This window comes from Artemia sp. Qi Xiang Cuo, chromosome 13, assembly GCF_049724085.1.
Source record: "Artemia sp. Qi Xiang Cuo chromosome 13, ASM4972408v1, whole genome shotgun sequence".
NCBI classification, from domain to species: Eukaryota; Metazoa; Arthropoda; class Branchiopoda; order Anostraca; family Artemiidae; genus Artemia; species Artemia sp. Qi Xiang Cuo.
Genome location: NC_142806.1, coordinates 51,022,714 through 51,044,184, shown reverse-complemented (window position 1 = coordinate 51,044,184; position 21,471 = coordinate 51,022,714). Strand labels below are relative to the sequence as shown.

The 21,471-nt window shown below is 31.9% G+C and overlaps 2 protein-coding genes across 3 annotated transcripts in view; both read right to left on the bottom strand.

Moving 5' to 3' along the window:
- Positions 1–21,471, bottom strand: part of LOC148945391 (MFS-type transporter SLC18B1-like) — a 110,543-nt gene that overhangs the window by 70,147 nt on the left and 18,925 nt on the right. Inside the window, exon 1 of one of the 2 annotated variants that reach the window (XM_089098559.1) lies at positions 5,775–5,863. The exons of the other annotated variant lie outside the window; for it this stretch is intronic. The gene's annotated coding sequence lies outside the window, so the exon portion shown is untranslated. Of the gene's footprint in view, positions 1–5,774; positions 5,864–21,471 lie in introns of those variants that run through there. 2 annotated transcript variants of the gene reach the window in all.
- On the bottom strand, positions 8,334–8,816 carry LOC148945392 (uncharacterized). The gene has a single exon (XM_089099028.1). It carries the CDS (start codon positions 8,814–8,816, stop codon positions 8,334–8,336), a length of 483 nt encoding a protein of 160 aa, XP_088955154.1.

Here is a 21,471-nt window from a genome sequence, read left to right as displayed (position 1 = left end):
TAAAAACTTCAAGAAGGGCTCATTCAAATGGAAATTGAAAGGGATAGTTCCCTTTTTAAAAGTTGAAAGTGATTGGAGGGCAACTAACCCCCTCTAATGCCCAGCATTTCTCCAAACACATCCAATCAAAATTTTGAGATAGCCATTTTTTTCAATATAGTTGAAAGTTCTGGAAATTAGGTCTTTGAGAATAACAACCCCCCCCCCACATCCCTCAGGGTACGGGTTTTAAGTTATGCCCTGGGGGCATATAAGGTTTTTTATAGAAAGGGTTGTTGTAAAAATTTCAAAAAGAGCTCATTTGATTGGAAACTGAAAGGGCTAGTGCCCTTTTTAATAGTAGAAAGTGATTTGAGGGCAACTAACATCCCTCTCATGCCCACGATTTCTTCAAACACATCCAATCAAAATTTTGAGATAGGTATTTTTATTGATGTAATTGAAAGTTCTGGAAATTAGGCCTTTGAGGACCCCCCCCCCCCACTATCTTCAGGAAAAGGATTTTAAGTTATGTCCTGGGGGCATGTAAGGTTTTTAATAGAAAGTGTTGTCATAGAAACTTCAAAAAAGGGTCATTTGATTGAAAATTGAAAGGGCTAGTGCCCTTTTTAATAGCCCAAAGTGATTGGAGGGCAACTAACCCCCCACTCACACCCACCATTTCTTGAAACACATTCAATCAAAATTTTGAGATAGCCATTTTATTTAATGTAGTTGAAAGGTCCAGAAATTATTTCTTTGAGAATGACAAACCCCCCAGAGACCTCAGGGCAAAGGTTGTAAGCTATGCCCTGAGGGCATATAAGATTTTTATAGAAAGTTCTATCATAGAAACTTCAATGAGGGCTCATTCAATTGGGAATTGAGAGGGCTAGTGTTCTTATTAATAGTCAAAAGCAATTGGAGGGCAAATGCTCCCCCCCCCCCACGGCAATCATTTCCCCAAGCACTTCCAATCAACATTTTGATATAGTCATTTTGTTGAACATAGTTGAAGGGTCTGAATTATGTCTTTGAGAATGACAACCCCCCCCCCCTCACAGCCCTCGGGGCTACGGTTGTAAGTTTTGCCCTGGGGCATATAAGTTTTTTTTAGCCTATAGAAAGCATTGTGATAAAACTTCAAACCAGGGCTCATTTGATTAGAAATTGAGAGGGCTATTGCGCTCTTTAAAGTCAAAAGTAATCAAAGGGAAAATCACCCTTCATCCCCATTATTTCCTCAAGCATGTCCAATCAACATTTTGATGTGGCCATTTTGTTTAACATAGTTGAAAGGTCTGGAAATTATGTTTTTGAGGATGACAACCCTACCCCCCCCCCGTAGCCCTCAGGACAAGGGTTGTATGTTATGCCCTTGGGGCATACAAGGTTTTTACAGAAAGTTTTGTCATAGAAGCTTCAAAAAGGGCTCATTTGATTAGAAGTTGAGGACTAGTGCCTTTTTTATTAGTCAAAAGTGATCAGGAGGCAAATGCCCCCCATGCCCATCATTTCACCAAACACTTCCAATCAAAATTTTGACATAGGCATTTTTGTCAACATATTTGAAAGGTCAGAAATTATGTCTTTAAGGATAACAAATACCTCAAGCCCTCAGGGCAAAGGTTGTAAGTTATGCCCTGGGGGTATAAAAGGTTTTTATAGAAAGCATGGTCATATAAACTTTGGAGTGGGGTCATTGGATTGGTAATCAGATGCTCTAGTGCTCTTTTTAAGAGTCAAAGTGATCAGAGGGCAGCTACCCCGCCCCCCACACACACACACATACACATCATATTGTCCCAAAATGCATTTAACAGAAATTTTGAGATAGCCATTCTATTTAAAATAGTCTAAATGTCATATAACAAGGCTTTGGGGGTTGAGACACACCCCAGAGATTAGGGGCAAGGGTTGTAAGTTATGACCAGGGGATATTTAAGGTTTTTATGGAAAGGATAGTTGTTTAACTTTAGAAGAGTTTCAGTATTTTTCCCTGAAAAAGACTATGTCAATATAAAGCAAACAGAAATTAATTCAAAAAACTTTTTGCACAAAATAAGTTTTTCAACAAAAAATTAAAGAACTCTATAAACCAAAAATGAACAAAAATAAAATCAAATAATCTACCAAGTATACAACTACCACAAATCAGTATCAATAAATAAATGAAACCCAAAACAGACAGAAATTAAAATAAATAACAGAGTCAAACTCAAAACAAGCAAAAATTAATATGAGTAGGGTTCTAAACCCCTATGCTTTCTAAAAGCCAGAACATAATTTGTACTTTACTGAAAAAAATTACTTTAAATGTTTTCATTTTTATATCTTTAAGAGATCAAAAATCAATTAAGATTTTAAGGAATAAATACCAGCATATGTATATTAAATGGATGATGTTTTTTTATGTAAATTCATTTAAATTTTTTTATTTGTGGTAGCTGTATGCTTGGTAGATTATTTGATTCTATTTTGTTTATTTTTGGTTTAATGAAGTTCTTTACTTTTTTTAAAAAAAACTGATTTTGTGGAAAAAAGTTTTTTTTAATTAGTGACAAAAAAAACTACCTGCACTAGCATACTGAACTAAAAAAGGGGAAAGTTTTTTAGTTTGTTATAAATTAAAGGTCAGTACTGTTTGGCTGTTTTATTTTGGCAAATCAGAGGGTAAATTTATTTAACTGATTATTAAGATAGCTGAGAAACAGGCATGCCTTTAGAATCAGAATTTCATCCTGAGTCCAAATATAACACTCATTTCTGCCACAAATATACTTACCGCCCCCCCCTCTAATGGTCAAAGATGTATCCTGAATTTTGTATATAATATTCTTTTCTTCAAATTGATTCAAAGTTTATCAAAACAACAGAAAATTTATTACATATGTACAAGTCATGGTATATGCATTGAGTATATTCAGGTTATATATATATATATATATATATATATATATATATATATATATATATATATATATATACTATATATATATATATATATATATATATATATATATATATATATATATATATATATATATATATATATATATATATATATATATATATATATATATATATATATATATATATATATATATATATATATATATATATATATATATATATATATATATATATATATATATATATATATATATATATATATATATATATATATATATATATATATATATATATATATATATATATATATATATATATATATATATATATATATATATATATATATATATATATATATATATATATATATATATATATATATATATATATATATATATATATATATATATATATATATATATATATATATATATATATATAAATATATATATATATATATATATATATACATATATATATAAATATATGATTAGAAAATTAATCATAGAGTTTTCAGTCTTTCTTGCAAGTTTTACTTCTAAGACTGTTAACCAGTTTTGTTGTGTGTCTCTATACTCTTTCTATATACAAAATATTTATTTTGTACTAGAGTGATAATATGCTGAGTTTAGTCTTTCAGTGGCTATATAATCACAATTGGTTGTCCACTAGAGTAGGTTCTCTTAATAGTTTAACCAGTCTAGGAGGCATTAGCAACAACTTCTCTTTTGTGCATGGAGTCTGAGATGATTGTCTTATTAGAATACCAAAATCTCTTAATGCAGGTTTTTACATGTAAGCACCATGGTCACATAGCATCACAAAGTGTATTGCTTATTTGTATTTTTTATTGCTTTTGATGAAAGCCATATGCTAATTAAAATCTAACAACATAATATTCAATAGAAAACCAGGTTCAAGATGCTATCTGACCCAGTTTTATGCACCAAGGAGGATATCCTGAGGTCTATTAAATGAACTAATGTCTGAAGTTATAAACTATAAAGTATATTATTTTTTTTTCTTGAACAAAATCAACAACAACAGTGTTATCCTCAAGATAACTTTTAACCTTGACTATCCATCTTGCCTGAACAAACTACAGCTCCCAACACTTGTCTACAGACAATGGAGGGGTGGTGTCATCATGGCTTACAAGCTACTGCATGCTGATTCCTCTTCTCAGAAGCCTTTCCAACTTGATGAATCATTCAGGACAAGAGGGCATAGTAAGAAGCTGCTCCAGAAGAGAGCTCACAGTAGACTCCATAACCACTATTTCTCCAATAGAGTAGTGGCCCCCTGGAACAGTCTTCCCAATGAAGCTGCCACTGCTTCCTCTGTCAATGCATTCAAGATTGAGATTGATAAGAATTGGTCCACCAAATCATGGAAAACAGAGTGGGATGCTGCCAAACCAATGGCTCCCCATTGTCACTGACCAGCCACCAGTGACTCTACAGGATGTTTTCCTTATTTTGCTGTACAATGTGATTTATGGTAATAACCAACTTTTGGCAGTTTCTCAGAATTTTTTTTAGAGTCATTTTTGATGACAAACTCAAGTTTTGCAACCATACCAAGACTGTGTCATCATTGGCCTTTCAATCCCTTGGCATTGTTAAAAGGGCATCTCAAGGTGTTATGCTTGAATGTTCATGAAACTGTTTAAGGCATTGGTAAAACCATGACTTCAGGTTGGAATGTCTTTGGTATCTTCTTTTTTAGAAAACTAAAGAGGTCCTGTAAAGAGTTAAACACAGAAGAAAAAGATGATCAGTGTATTGCAGTAAATGTCTTATGAAGAATGTCTGCACTATCTTAAGCTTGCACACTAGCTTATAGATGAAAACAAGAAGATATGACTTTATCCCAGAAAATTATATCTTAAAATGTTAATCCTGCTCTTCTTGCCAACCCTTTTGCCATATGACAAGAAAAAATTCCAAGAAAATTTTAAGATTACCCTGTACCACCAGAGAAATGAGTCACTTCCTCAGATGTAGAGTAACCAACTAGGAACTACATCTTAGAAGACACTGTATCTGCTGAATCAACAGACCTATTCAAGTGTAACATAGGCTAGTCAAATTTCATGGTAACTTTTCAGTGGGCCATATAATTAATAAAATTCTAATTTAGCTACTTTTGGCTATCTTGGAAAGCAGTAAGGCTAAGAAAATGAAACTTTCAGGGATGGGTCTACAGGCTAAAGTATGTCCCACAAAGGTATTTTGAAGTGTCTACCTCCACTCTTCCCTCTTGAGTGTCCTGAAACTTGCCTACATGGCAGTTCTATACCTTTTGAAATTTTGGCTAAGCAACATTTTAACTTAGGCCTAATTTTCAGTTATCAGTTTCTTTTTCTCTGGCTTTAGTTCTGAAAATACAATTCCTATTATTTGAGTAGAATTTTAAGCCATATCAATTTCATTTAATCAGAAGATCTATTTTGCAAGGTTTAACTTTAATAACACACAGATTTTTAAAGGTCATCAAAGGTGAGGACCCACTGAACTTTCACTCTTTCTCCCTCAGAGGGAGAAAGAGTGGAGGAGGGTACTTCAAAATACCTTCCCAGGGCATACTTTAGCCTGTAGAGCCATCCCTGAAAGTGTAATTTTCCTAACATAGCTCCTCTCCAAGATAGCCAAAAGTAGCTTAAGTAGATTTTTACCCCTTTGGGGTCCCTTTACTCAAAGGCATGTAAATATTTTTTTTTCCTTTCTTTATTTGTTATTTCATAAAGTGTTAAAGAAAGTACTGCATAAGAATTGATAACTTTATTTAGATTGAGACTGAAACTTGTCAGGATTTTAATCCCCACTTTACAAGCAAGATTTCAAATTCTGAACTAATTAAAATATCCCAGCCTATTTTACCAAGTTAATCTCTACAGTCAGATGAGAAAAACGAGCATAGGTAAGCTATTTCATGTAAACAACAATACTGCATTTATTAAATTTGAAATATTTGCGTTTTTTGTAAAAATTTATCATCGCTCGTTTTGAGGGGGTCCTGATGAACCCATAACAACAATCAAATGAAAAAGCAATTTTTTTCAAATGAAAATAAAGATCGATCAAAAAAACTTGAAACCAACATAAATTTTCTTTTAATTAGAAGGAGCTGTCATCCTCTCTTTGGGCCACAAATTGTCCAATGTTTTCGTGAAAACATTTAGGGAAAACCATTTTTGGAAAAAAATTTACTATGATAGTGGCATTGTTTAAACACTACTATCTAATTTTAAGGTGTACAAGCTTTATTGCTAACTGGGTCAACAGAGAAGGCTAAATTATTTCTAACTTTGAACAGCAATCATAAGAAAATATAGATAATTTCGGAGACCACACTGCCTTTCCATGACGATAAAATAAAAGTTCAGAATAGGGATAAAATCCTTTTTAATAGACAGTGTATAGAAAATTCACAAAATGAAGGTCTCTGTATATGTGACCGAAATATCTGGTATTTTTCGTGAATTTTCTATACACTGCCTATTAAAAAGGATTTTATCCCTATTTTGAACTTTTATTTTATCGATAAGAAAATATACTTCTGTGGAAAGCTCAGGGGAATGCAGGATACAAAAATAAATATCACGACTCTTTCCTGACGGAAGAAGATTAGAACAAGCAATTAAAACAAAAGAAAATAATAATTTTGTGCTACATTAAAATTATCAGCCTAGCTAACGACAATGGATGGCAAACCTCGAATTTTGGGGGGAATTGAAGAAGTCCTTAGTTAAATTAAAAGGCACGTAGATTTTTGTGCTAGAAATCAGTTGATTGTCTTAAGTATTCAAAAGTAAGTGATATCAAAATAGTGAATAGTTAAATTGCAATATTGGACTGGGAAATATAAGATTTTCCAAAGCAGAGTAGCTCTCCTAATAGATCTGAATAATTTGCCAGTAAGAGGCTTCACCAAATTAGCGATAGTTAATGGCGATATGAATATTTAGGATAAGTTTATCCTTATGACAGTCATATTTTTAGGAAACGAATTTGTTCTTTAGCTCAATCAGTTGAATATAGTTCGTGATTACGACATTTGTAGAAGATATTCGTCTTTAAGTGAGTCAGAATTTCAGCATCGAATTTGTTCTTTGATTCTATCAGTTAGCTAATATTTTGTAAACAAAATACTAGATACTGAGAAGCAGAGTAACTTTCCCAGAATGTTTTTCGTTGTGGTCTTATATTTTTGGAAAGTCAATTCAGACTTACAAAAGGGGAATAGCTTGTCGTGGCCAATATTGGTAGTTTTGATATATAGGAGATATTCATCTTCTGGAATTTTTATATTGAATTTGTTCTTTCGTTTGATTCAGTCGAGCTAACATTTAATCAGAGATATATTAGATTTCGGGTAGCAGAGCAGCTGGTTATAAATGGTATTTACTGAGATTCAATGTTTGATATAAATATTTGACTTAGAGAGGCAGAATAGATTGCCCTGATTATAATTGATGGTTTGAATACTTGTAGGAAACATTTACCTTTTGATCATACTGAGTTTCAGCATTGACGTTCTTCTTTGATTTAATCAGAAAACTATTAATTTATTCAGAAAACGTCAGATGTTGGAAATCAGAGTGGATTGCCCTGATTGATTTTCGTCGTGGACTAACATTTTGACTAGATTCTGGTAACTTTATTTTTGGATGTTCGTAAGGCTTTTGATTCTTTGACCCATCGGATTCTTCTTTGGAAACTATCGCATATTGATATAAGATCAAATGCTTGCTTTTGGTTTGAATCATATCTTTCTGGTACCTTACCTTACCTTAAATCCTCCAGAGCCAGGAATGGCTCATAGGGGGTCTACGAAGCCTTGCCAGACATCTTGGAACTGAGCTGCAGCCGTGACATCCTTCCACTGTGGTTAAAGAGACAGCTTCGAACTTCTCAGGCCCCGGTCGTACTGCCGTTGTAGTGCGTGTCTTTGTCGACCTCTTTTCCACCTCCCTCGGGGCGCCGCTTATATATTGTTTTTGGGAGTCGATCCTCTGGCATACGAAAGACGTGACCAAGAAATGTCCATCTCCTACGCATCAAGAGGTCAGTAACTAATGGCTGACAGGTTCGCCGACGGACTTCTGTGTTAGTGACCTTTTCCTACCACGATATGTTCAGGATCCTTCTAAGGCACATGTTCTCAAAAGCTAGGACACGTTTCTCCAGTTGGACGTTTAATTTCCAGCATTCGCTAGCATAGAGGAGGATGGACATCACATTGCTATTTAGGAGTCTGAGCTTTAAGCTCAGAGAGTATTTACTACTGGGCCAAACTGGTTTCAATTTATTAAATGCCGATGTCGCCTGTCCAATTCTCCTCTTAATTTCATTAGCTATTTCACCATCATATTATATCCAGCTCCCAAGATACTTAAATTCTTTGACCTGGTCAATTGCTTTACCTTTGCATTTTATTTACAGCGGGGAGTCAGATGTGGCCATGTTCTTTGTCTTACTGACATTCACCGCAAGTCCCACTTTCTCGGCCTTTTCATCTATGGCGTCGAGTAGCAGCTGCAGTCGCTGTTTTGCTTCTTTGAGAAGAACAACGTCATCTGCGAAGTCCAGATCCGAGATCTGCTGGCCGCTAATCTTCACTCCACAGCCTGAAGACAGCCGTAGAATATAGTCCATTACAATGACAAACAGGACCGGGTATAGGACACAACCTTGTTTGACTCCAGACATTATCTTGAAGAAACGCGTGTCCCCATTTTCTCTGCGAACGCAGCATTCACTATCTTCATAAAGTGCCATTATCATTTTGACTATTTTATCAGATACTCCGTAATAATTTGGTATCTTCCATAAAGTATCTCGGTCGATAGAATCGAACGCCTTTTCAAAATCAATGAAGAGCAGGTACATCTTTTTGTTCCATTCTCTTGACTCTTCCATCATCAGCCTAAGAATGAAAATAAAATCAGAACAAGACCTACCAGGTCGGAACCAGTGTTGTTCTTCTCTGAGGTGTGAATCTAGGGCTGCTTTTAGGCGTTCTAGTATGACTGTGGCTAGTATTTTGCTAGGCACAGACGTTAGGTTGATGCCCCTCCAGTTGTCACAGACTAGCGCATCGCCTTTCTTGAAAAGTTTTACTAGTATACATTTGGTCCAGTCTTTTGGAACTTTTTCACTATTTCAGTTGGCCACTAGGAGAGCAGTCCAAACAGTTATGCAGGCACGAAGGGATGCCTTCAGGATCTCTGCCGTAATACATTCTACTCCAGGTGCCCGTCCATTTTTCAGCTTTTTCACAGCTGTCGTTACTTATTCAGTGCTTGGAGGGTCAGCACTTAAGTCAATTTTTAAAATTGGTTTGTCAGGTACTACTTCTGGATCGTCAGGTCCGAGTCAATTTAAGACTTTCTCGAAATGCGAGGCCCATATTTCGTCAGCTTTCTGGAGATCCGAGATTATGTCCTCATTTTCACCTTTTACAAGGGATGTTCGGTTTGTTTTCTTTCTGACTATCTCATTCGTTAGTCAATACACCATTTTCGAGTCTCCTTTCTTAGCAGCTTCTTCTGCAAGTGCTGATTTTTCCTCGATAACGTTTCTGTTGTCTTTCCTTGCAGTTCTTTTAACCGCCTTATCCTCTTCTTTGTAACGGAGCTGTAACTGGGTTTTTTGTTCAGGGCTCAACGTGTTTAGAATAAGCGTCTGGGTGTCCTTGTGTTTACTGATACATTTCCAGGTGGTAGGATTATTTCAGTTGATCCGCTTCTCCGAAGCCCTTCTGAAGTAGATTATGGCGTCCCTCAGGGATGTGTTCGTGGCCAGGTTTTATTTCTGATTTATATTAATGATGTGATTTCGGCAGTTAAAAAATACCAAGCATTAGCATGCTGCAAGCTATGTCATCCTGATGTTCGTTCGTGTTCCAATACTACTTGTAATGAAGATTTTCTCGTTGCTTTTGCAGATGAAGCCACTCTTGGGACCCTTGGGAAGACGGAATGTGATATCAAGTCTAACCTTTCGGCAATATTCGAGAGAGTTTTTTCATGGTTTGGCGTGAATTACTTAGCCTTGAATGTTGGCATGTCACATTTTCTTATTTTTTCTCGAATTGGTATAGCTTTCCCTCAGCTTACACACCTTCAGGTGTCACAACACTCCTTGTGTGGAATTGAGAATCGGTTGGTCCGGTTTCTTGGTATCCTGCTTGATGAGAGCCTTTCTTTTAGAAACCATCTAGCAATGGTTAGGGTTAAGGTCTCACGGAATTCGGGTATTCTTCGAAAACTCGGACACACATTTCCTGGGTCTATTCTGAGGCTTCTTTTTTTCTGCCTTGTCCAGTCATATGTTTCGTATTGCTTCATTGTATGGATGTCTTCTTTCCTTCTACACTGCGGTCACTTTCTGTCATGCATAATAAAGCACGGCGTCTGGTTATGGTTATCAACCGTTCCTCAACCAAACCGCTCTTAAATCTATCGTCTATTTACATTCTTTCTTGTGCTTCTTTTGTCTTTCATCATCTTCATGGCAACCTTTCAAAATTTCTTCAAAATACTCTTGTGTTTATTTCTAATTCAGCTCGATATAGCCTTCGTTCTTCACATAATATCTGCATTCCTCCTACCCCTACTATGCGGTCAAATTTCAATCCATTATTGCTTGTCAACAGGTGTGGAATTCCTACCTTCTTCCGTACAGAGATGCCATTCGTTTGGGACTTTTAAAAGGATTCTTAAGGACCAATTAGTTAGGAATCAAACAGAATAGCATTTTGTTTTTGTTTATTTATTTAATTTTTTTCTTTCTTCTTTTTTCCTCTGAGGAGTTGATATCCCCTGAATGTTTATTTCATGGTGTATGTTTGTCATCTCAGCGTTTTGACTCCCAGGCATCAGGTATGTTCTCTTTTTAATCTTACGTTATTTGGCTACTGTTCTCTTTTCTTATCCCCCTTATATCCCTGGTCTTGGAGCCTTTCGAGGGGGATTAAGAGTATTGTATTTCAAATCTGTATTTATTGGTGAATATTTAACTCTTTACAATTATGAATAAACTTTACTTTATAGTTTTTATTTACTTATATTTTCTTTTATTCTCCTTTTTGCTCTTCTTTCTGTGACTGTGAGAAAGTAATTATTTTTTTTGCCTTATGCACAGCCCTTCTCGTGGCTTACTTTTTTGTTTTGAATGGTGGGCAATAGTTTTTCATTTGATTGCTTTTCGTTTCTGTTTTTCCTTCTTTTTTTTCTGTATAATCTGGTTGTGACCTGTGGATTGTATAAGCGTATGAAGATCACCTTTTTGATTTTAGAATAATGTGTAGAGAAATGAAATATGTTATGCTGTATTGGTGTTTGAGTTGTTGTTTTTTGTTTTTTTTTTATAAATAACTCTTATCAGTCAATCTATCTATTTTCTCTATATTTGTACTGTTTTTGTTTTCTCTCAGTAAGTAATTGGCTACTGTTCTCTGAGTTTGTGATCCTGTTTCTTCTAACTTTAATATAGGTTTTTTTTTCAACTATAATTGGTATACAAGTGGGACGATTTCCTAGTCCATATACCTATTAATTTCTGTTCGATTTGGGTTAAAGTTGAATATCAGTTTTATTTTTGGTAAATTATATGTTCTATATTGATTTCATTTCTTATCAAGTCTAATATCTGCTCTTTTAACTTTAAGTTTATTGTCCATTATAATTCCTGTTATTCTTTTTACTCTGCTCAAGTCATAGCTTCGCTCTTTACTTTGTTAAGAAAAATTGTTTTTTTTTTAATTTAATTAACATAAATCTTAAGAAATTTGTTTTCCGGATTTTCAGATATGGATATGTCCGCTTTAATGGTACAAATTTCACTTACCAGTTGAGAAAAGTAGAACATTTAAAACTTTAAATTATGAAGTAGACAAAATTTCTTTGGCTTTGCAGACTAAATTTTGTGGTTTTCTATTATAAAGACACTACAATCCGGAAAATTTCTAGAGCTTGCGGTTTTAATTTTTTTACAATATTGAAAAAGCACAAAAATAAGTGATACTTGATCTTGCTCAATGAATATTGAATGAAGTGACACCCAAGCAAGCTAGTGATTACAGAAGGCACAGAATAATCGAGTGATACGAACGCATATGACCAATTAGTCGAAAGCGTCAAACCCCAAACAACAACATATGTATTGAAAGGACATATAAGTGATATCATAGGCAGCACTTCTCTATAATAGCTAGACTTATTCTTGAATATATATATATGTATATATATATATATATATATATATATATATATATATATATATATATATATATATATATATATATATATATATATACGAGTCGTGATGAAAAACTAATGTCGAGTTTTTCATCACGGCTCAATACCTCAACACCAAGAAATACTTTTCAAAGACCATTTCAGAGCAAGTTACTTTCTTAATGTCGCTCCTAAACCCATTTTCCAATTTGAAGTACTTATCTTTTTCACCCACAACTATACTTTACAGCATTTTGGATACCTCATTACCAAGAAATACTTTTCAAAGGCCATTTCAGAGCATCTTTATTTCTTAATGTCCCTCCTAAACCAATTTTCAAACTTGAAGTAATTATATTTTTCAAACACAACTAGACTTTACAGATTTTTGTATACATAAACACAAATAAATACTTTTCAAATACCATTTCAGAGCTAGTTACTTTCTTAATGTCCCTCCTACACCCATTTTACAAGTTGAAGTACATATATTTTTTACAACAAAATTGAATGTAGATCTTTTTTGTTTCAATATCAGAAAGTAATTCATTTAATAGTAAATTTCATTTATCTTTACATTATTTAGTACCCCCCTAAAAAAATTTCCATACTTGAAGCAGTTAACTTTTTCCCCCACAACTCTACTTTACAGCTATTTGGATACCTCAACACCAAGAAATATTTGTCAAAGATCATTTCAGAGCAAGTTACTTTCTTAATGTCCCTCCTAAACCTATTTTACAAGTTGAAGTACTTATCTTTTTCACCCACAACTAGTAGGCTAATCAAAGAGATATGGTGAACAGGTCGTAGTAATTAACCGTAAGGAGAAAATAATATTTTGCTATAAGATATCTCAACACCAAGAAATACCTTTCAAAACGCATTTCAGAGCAACTTCTTTTCTTAATGTCACTTCTAAACCCATTTTCCAACTTGAATTACACATCTTTTTCACCCACAACTTTACTTTACAGCTTTTTGTATATCTCAACACCAAGTAATACCTTTCAAAAGGCATTTCAGAGCAAGTTCTTTGCTTAAAGTCCCTCCTAAACCAATTTTACAAGTTGAAGCATCCATCCTTTTCACTCACAACTTTACTTTACAGCTTTTTGGATATCTCAACACCAAGAAATACCATTCAAAAGGCATTTCAGAGCAACTTCTTTTCTTAATGTCCCTTCTTAACCCATTTGTCGTGGTCTTCCTCGTCATAGCTTAGAGTTTTTGTTGAAGTTCTAGTTTAGTTTAGTTTTAGTTAAGAGTTTAGAGTTTTAGTTAGAGTTGAAGTTTACTTTAGTTTTAGTTAAGAGTTTAGAGTTTTAGCTTAGAGTTTTTGTTAGAGTTCTAGTTTAGTTTAGTTTTAGTTAAGAGTTTAGTTTTTAGCTTAGAGTCTTAGCTTAGAGTTTTGTTGAAGTTCTAGTTTAGTTTCCTAAACCCATTTTACAAGTTGAAGCATCCATCCTTTTCACCCACAACTTTACTTTACAGCTTTTCGGATATCTCAACACCAAGAAATACCTTTCAAAAGGCATTTCAGAGCATCTTCTTTTCTTAATGTCCCTTCTAAGCCCATTTGTCGTGGTTTACCGTGTCATAGCTTAGAGTTTTTGTTGAAGTTCTAGTTTAGTTTAGTTAAGAGTTTGGGGTTTTTTAGCTTAGAGTCTTAGCTTAGAGTTTTAGTTAAGAGTTCTAGTTTAGTTTAGTTATAGTTAAGATTTTAGACTTTTAGCTTAGAGTCTTAGCTTAGAGTTTTTGTTAGAGTTTTAGTTTAGTTTAGTTTTAGTTAAGAGTTTGGTGTTTTAGATTAGAGTCTTAGCTTAGAGTTTTTGTTAGAGTTATAGTTTATTTTAGTTTTAGTTAAGAGTTTAGAGTTTTAGCTTAGAGTCTTAGCTTAGAGTTTTAGTTAGAGTTGAAGTTTAGTTCAGTAATAGTTAAGAGTTTAAAGTTTTAGCTTAGAGTGTTATCTTAGATATTTTGTAAGATTTCCATTTTCATGTTCTTTTATCTAATACTTTAGATTTTTAGAATACGATATTATCTGAGAGGATTTTTATTATGTTTAAATCTGTTTAGTTTTAGTTAAGAAGTTAGTCTATCGTTTATTCAGAGCTTAGAGTTGCATTTAAAGTTATTTCTTATTTATTTTGTATATAAGAGTTTTGATATATATACTATAGTCATAGCTTAGAGTTTAGATTATAGTTATTGTTTATTTTAGTTGTATTTAAAAGTTTGGTGTTTTAACTTTGAGTCTTACCTTAGATTTTTTGTTATAGTTCTAGTTTATGTTAGTTTTAGTTAAGAGTTTAGTGTTTTAGCTTATAGTCGCGTCTTAGAGTTTTTGTGAGATTACCAGTTTACTTAAGAGTTTAGAATTTTAGACTGGAATATTGTGTTAAAGTTTTTGTTAAACTTCTATTTTAGTTTAGTTTTAAGTATTAGTTTAGTGTTTTTACAAAGTTGTCATCGCTTGGAGTTTTTGTTGAAGTTCTATTTTAGTTTAGCTTGAGTTAAGAGTTATAGATAATACTTAGAGTTTCAATTAGAGTTCTAGTTTAGTTTAGTTAAGAGTTTAGAGTTTTTAGCTTAGAGTCTTAGCTTAGTTTTATTTAGAGTTCTAGTTTAGTTTAGTTTTAGTTAAGAGTTTAGAGTTTTACCTTAGAGTCTTAGCTTAGAGTTTTTGTTAGAGTTCTAGTTTATTTTAGTTACAGTTAAGAGTTTAGAGTTTTAGCTTAGAGTCTTAGCTTAGAGTTTTTGTTATAGTTTTAGTTTAGTTTAGTTTCAGTTAAGAGTTTGGTGTTTTGGCTTATAGTTTTAGCTTAGAGTTTTTGTTGAAGTTCTAGTTTAGTTTAGTTTTAGTTAAGAGTTTAGAGTTTTAGCCTAGAGTCTTATCTTAGAGTTTTAGTTAGAGTTGAAGTTTAGTTTATTAATAGTTAAGAGTTTATAGTCTTAGCTTAGAGTTTTAGTTAAAGTTTTTATCAGAGTTCTAGTTTCATTTAGTTTTAGTTAAGACTTTAGAGTTTTAGCTTACAGTCTTAGCTTAGAGTTTTTGTTAGAGTTGAAGTTTAGTTTAGTTATAAATGAGAATTTAGAGTCTAGCTTAGAGTCATAGCTTAGAGTTTCAGTTAAAGTTATGGTTTAGTTAAGTTATATTTATGAGTTTAGAGTTTTAGCTTAGAGTCATAGCTTAGAGTTTTTGTTAGAGTTCTAGTTTAGTTTAGTTTTAGTTAAGAGTTTAGGGTTTTAGCTTTGAGTCTTAGCTTAGAGATTATGTTCGAGTTATAGTTTAGTTTAGTTTTAGTTAAGAGTTTAGTGTTTTATCATATAGTCTTAGCTTATAGTTTTTTTTAGAGTTCTACTTTTACTTAAGAGTTTAGAGTTTTAGCTTAGAGTTTCAGCTTAGAGTTTTTGTTAGAGTTCTAGTTTAGTTTAGTTTTAGTTAAAAGTTTAGTGTTTAGTGTTTTTGGTTTAGAGTCTGAGTTTAGAGTTTTTATTGAAGTTCTAGTTTAGTTTAGTTTTAGTTTAGAGTTTTAACTTAGACTTAGAGTTTTAATTAGAGTTCTAGTTTAGTTTTAGCTAAGAGTTTAGAGTTTTTAGCTTAGAGTCTTAGCTTAGTTTTATTTAGAGTTCTAGTTTAATTTAGTTTTAGTTAAGAGTTTAGAGTTTTACCATAGAGTCATAGCTTAGAGTTTTAGTTACAGTTAAAGTTTAGTTTAGTTACAGTTAAGAATTTAGAGTTTTAGCTTAGAGTCATAGCATAGAGTTTTTGTTAAAGTTATAGTTTTGTTAAGTTTTAGTTAAGAGTTTCGAGTTTTAGCTGAGTATTAGCTTAAAGTTTTTTTTAGAGTTCTAGTTTAGTTTTTAGTTTTAGTTAAGAGTTTAGAGTTTTAACTTAGAGTCTTAGCTTAGAGTTTTTGTTAGAGTTCTAGTTTAGTTTAATTTTAGTTAAGAGTTTGATGTTTTAACTTTGAGTTTCAGTTAGAGTTCTAATTTAGTTTAATTTTAGTTATGAGTTTGGTGATTTACCTTAGAGTCTTAGCTTAGAGTTTTAGTTAGAGTTCTAGTTTAGTTTCAGTTAAGAGTTTAGAATTTAAGCTTAGAGTCTTAGATTGGATTTTTTGTTATAGTTCTAGTTTATTATAGTTTTAGTTAAGAGTTTAAAGTTGTTAGCTTAGAGTCATAGCTTAGAGTTTTTTTTTGTTGAAGTTCTAGTTTAGTTTATTTAATAGTTTATAGTTTTATTTTAGAGTCTCAGTTTAGAGTTTCTATTAGAGTTGAAGTTTAGTTTAGAAATATTTAAGTGTTTAGAGTTTTACCTTAGAGTCTTAGCTTAGAGTTTTTATTAGAGTTCTCGTTTACTTTAGATATAGTTAATCGTTTGGATTCTTACATTCTAGACTTAGCTTATATTTTTAGTTTAATTTAGTTTTAGTTAAGAGTTTAGAGTTGTTTTTATCTTAGAGTCTTATCTTAGTTTTGTTAGAGTTCTAGTTTATTTTTAGTTAAGAGTTTGATGTTTTAACTTAGAGTCATAGCTTAGAGTTTTAGTTGGAGTTCTAGTTTAGTTTAGTTTTAGTTAAGAGTTTAGAATTTTAGTTTAGAGTCTTAGCTTAGAGTTTTTTGTTATAGTTCTAGTTTAGTTTAGTTTTAGTTAAGAATTTAGAGTTTTTAGCTTAGAGTCTTAGCTTAGAGTTTATGTTAAGTTTAGTTTATTCTTAGTTAAGAATTTAGAGTTTTTAGCTTAGAGTCTTAGCTCAGAGATTTACTTAGAGTTCTAGTTTAGTTTAGTTTTAGTTAAGAGTTTAGAGTTTTATCTTAGCGTTTTAGCTTAGAGTTTTTGTTGAAAATCTAGTATAGTTTAGTTAAGAGTATGGAGTTCTATCTTAGAGTCTTAGGTTAGAGTTTTACTTAGAGTTGAAGTTTAGTTTAGTTATAGTTAAGGGTTTAGAATTTTAGCTTGGAGTCTTAGCTTAGAGGTTTAGTTAGAGTTCTTGTTTAATTTAGTTTTAGTTAAGAGTTATAGCTTAGAGGTTTAGCCTAGAATCTTAGCTTAGAGATTTAGTTAGAGTATTAGGTTAGACTAGATTAAGTTAGGTTAGATTAGGTTAGGTTAAGTCAGGTTAGGTAAGTTAGGTTAGGTTAGCTAAGTTAGGGTAGGTTATCTAGTAAACATCTCTCAAGGTTAGGTTAGCTAGTAAACATCTCTCCATGTTTAAGTTAGGTTAGGTTAGGTTAGGCTAGGTTAGGTTATGTTAGGGTAGGTTAAGTTAGGTTAGGTTACGTTAGCCTACGTACGCAGCGTACGTAGGCTAACGTAACCTAACCTAACTTAACCTAACCTAACATAACTAAAACTAACCATAACCTAACTAAAACTAAACTAGAACTCTAACTAAAACTCTAAGCTAAGACTCTAAGGTAAAACACCAAACTCATAACTAAAAGTAAATTAAACTAGAACTCTAGCTTAAAGTCAAAGATAAAACAACAAACTCTTAACTAAAATTAAACTAAAATAGAACTCTAAAAAAAACTCTAAGCTAAGACTCTAAGTTAAAAATATAAACTCTTAACTAAAACTAAAAACTAAACTAGAACTCTAAAAAAAACTTTAAGCTAAGACTCAGCTAAAACTCGAAACTCTTAACTAAAACTTAACCAAAATGTAACTTTAATTAAATCTATAAGCTATGACTCAAATCAAAAACTATAAATTATTAACTGTAACTAAACTAAACTTTTACTCAAACTAAAACGCTATTCTAAGCCTATATGTCAAAAATATAAACTCTTAGCTATAACAAAATTAAATTAGAACTCAAAATAAAACTAAGATAAGGCTTTAAGCTAAAAAAACTAAACTCTCAACTAAAACTAAACTATAGCTCTAATTAAAAATCTTAGTATAAGCTAAAACTCTAAAATAAAGCTAAAATAAATTAGAACTTCGATAAAAACTCTAAACTAAGACTCTAAGCTAAAAACACTAAACTCTAAACTTTTAACTAAAACTAAACTAAACTATAAGTCTAACAAAAACTATAATCTAAGACTACAATCTAAAACTATAAACTATTATGTAAAACTATTACCCTAAAAAAAATTATGAACCAATCATCTAATCTAAAACTTTAAAATCTAAGATAGAAAGAAAATAAACTAGAAGTCGAACATAAACTCTAAATTGTGACTCTATGGTAAAACTCTAAACTCTTAACTAAAACTAAACTAAACTAGAACTCTGACTAAAACTCTAAGCTATGACTCTAAGCTAAAACTCTAAACTCATAAATATAACTTAACTAAACTATAACTTTAACTGAAACTCTAAGCTATGACTCTAAGCTAGACTCTAAATTCTTAACTATAACTAAAACTTCAACTCTAACAAAAACTCTAAGCTAAGACTGTAAGCTGAAACACTAAAGTCTTAACTAAAACTAAATGAAACTAGAACTCTGATAAAAACTCTAAGATAAGACTCTAAGCTAAAACTCTAAAGTCGTAAATATTACTAAACTAAACTTCAAGTCCAACTAAAACTCTAAGATAAGAATCTAGGCTAAAACTCTAAACTCTAAACTAAAACTAAACTAAACTAGAACTTTAACAAAGACTCTAAGCTAAAATTGTTAGCTAAAACACTAAACTCTTAACTGAAACTAAACTAAACTAAAACTCTAACAAAAACTCTAAGCTAAGACTCTAAGCTAAAAGTCTAAACTCTTAACTATAACTAAACTAAACTAGAACTCTTAACTAAAACTCTAAGCTAAGACTCTATTGTAAAACTCTAAACTCTTAAATAAAACTAAACTAAACTAGAACTCTAAATAAAACTAAGCTAAGACTCTAAGCTAAAAACTCTAAACTCTTAACTAAAACTAAACTAGAACTTTAATTAAAACTCTAAGTCTAAGCTAAAACTCTAAACTAAAGCTAAACTGAACTAGAACTTCAACAAAACTCTAAACTAAGACTCTAAACTAAAAACACTAAACACTAAACTCTTAACTAAAACTAAAATAAACTAGAAGTCTAACAAAAAACTCTAAGACAAGATTCCAATCTAAAAATATAAACTATTATCTAAAACTAGTACCAGAAAAAACAATATAATCTAAGACAATAATCAATAATTCTGAAATCTGAACTAAAACTAAACTAAACTAGTACTCTAACATAAACTCTAAGGTATTACTCTATAGTAATAAACTAAAATCTTGAATAAAGATAAACGAATCTATAACTGATACTTAAACTCTAAGCTAAGACTCAAAGCTAAAACAGTAAAATAATAACTATAACTTAACTAAACTATAACTATAACTAAAACTCTAAGCTATGACTCTAAACTAGACTCTAAATTCTTAACTATAACTAAACTAAACTTCAACTCTAACAAAAACTCTAAGCTAAGACTTTAAGATAAAGCTCTAAAGTATTAACTAAAACTACACGAAACTAGAACTCTGATAAAAACTCTAAGCTAAGACTCTAAGCTAAAATTCTAAACTCTTAACTATAACTAAACTTCAACTATAATTAAAACTCTAAGATAAGACTCTAGGCTAAAACTCTAAACTCTTAACTAAAACTAAAATAAACTAGAACCCTAACTAAAACTCTAAGCTAAGACTCTAAACTACAACTCCAAACTCTTAACTATAACTAAACTAAACTAAAACTCTAACAAAAAACTCTAAGCTAAGACTCTAAGCTAAAAGTCTAAAATCTTAACTATAACTAAACTAAACTAGAACTCTTAACTAAAACTCTAAGCTAAGACTCTAAGCTAAAAAACTCTAAACTCTTAACTAAAACTAAACTAAACTAGAACTTCAACAAAAACTCTAAGCTATGACACGGTAAACCACGACAAATGGGCTTAGAAGGGACATTAAGAAAAGAAGATGCTCTGAAATGCCTTTTGAAAGGTATTTCTTGGTGTTGAGATATCTGAAAAGCTGTAAAGTAAAGTTGTGGGTGAAAAGGATGGATGCTTCAACTTGTAAAATGGGTTTAGGAAACTAAACTAGAACTTCAACAAAATTTCTAAGCTAAGACTCTAAGCTAAAAACTAAACCCTTAAATAAAACTATAGTAAACTTCAACTCTAACTAAAACTCTAAGCTAAAACTCTAAACTCTTAACTAAAACTAAACTAAACTAGAACTTCAACAAAAACTCTAAGCTATGACAAGGTAGACCACGACAAATGGGTTTAGAAGGGACATTAAGAAAAGAAGTTGCTCTGAAATGCCTTTTGAATGGTATTTCTTGGTGTTGAGATATCCAAAAAGTTGTAAAGTAAAGTTGTGAGTGAAAAGGATGGTTGCTTCAACTTGTAAAATTGGTTTAGGAGGGACATTAAGAAAGGAACTTGCTGTGAAATGCCTTTTGAAAAGTATTGCTTGGTGTTGAGATATCCAAAAAGCTGTAAAGTAAAGTTGTGGGGGAAAAAGATGTGTAATTCAAGTTGGAAAATGGGTTTAGAATGGACATTAAGAAAAGAAGTTGCTCTGAAATGCCTTTTGAAAGGTATTTCTTGGTGTTGAGATATCTTATAGCAAAATATTATTTTCTCCTTACGGTTAATTACTACGACCTGTTCGCCATATCTCTTTGATTAGCCTACTAGTTGTGGGTGAAAAAGATAAGTACTTCAACTTGTAAAATAGGTTTAGGAGGGACATTAAGAGAGTAACTTGCTCTGAAATGATCTTTGACATATATTTCTTGGTGTTGAGTTATCGAAATATCTGTATTTTATTTTTTTGGTTGAAATTTATTTTTACATCATGTTACTTTTTTTTTTGATGGGGGCCATTAGGAATGAAACTTGTTCAGAAATGCTTTTTGGAAAGTATTTTTTGGTGTTGAAGTGATTAAAAAGATCTAAGGTATAGCTATGTGTAAATAAGATAGGTACTTTAACTTGGAAAATGGGTTTAGAAGGGACATTAAGGAAGCAACTTGCTCTGAAATGGTCTTAGAAAAGTATTTCTTGGTGTTGAAGTATCCAAAAATCTGTAAAGTATAGTTGTGGGTGAAAATGATAAGTACTTCAAGTTGAAAAATGAGTTTAGGAGGGATATTAAGAAAAAAGTTGCTCTTAAATGGTGTTTGAAAATTATATCTTTGTATTGAGGTATCCAAAAAGCTGTAAAGTAAAGGTGTGGGTGAAAAAGATAAGTGCTTCAAGTTGTAAAATGGGTTTAGGAGGGACATTAAGAAAGTAACTTGCACTGAAATTGTCTTTGAAAAGTATTTTTTGGTGTTGATGGATCCGAAAGGCTTTAAAGTATAGTTGTGGGTGAAAAAGATAA

Excerpts from the sequence above, each read along its gene's own strand:
- LOC148945392 (XM_089099028.1), bottom strand. The coding sequence starts at position 8,816 with ATGGAAGAGTCAAGAGAATGGAACAAAAAGATGTACCTGCTCTTCATT.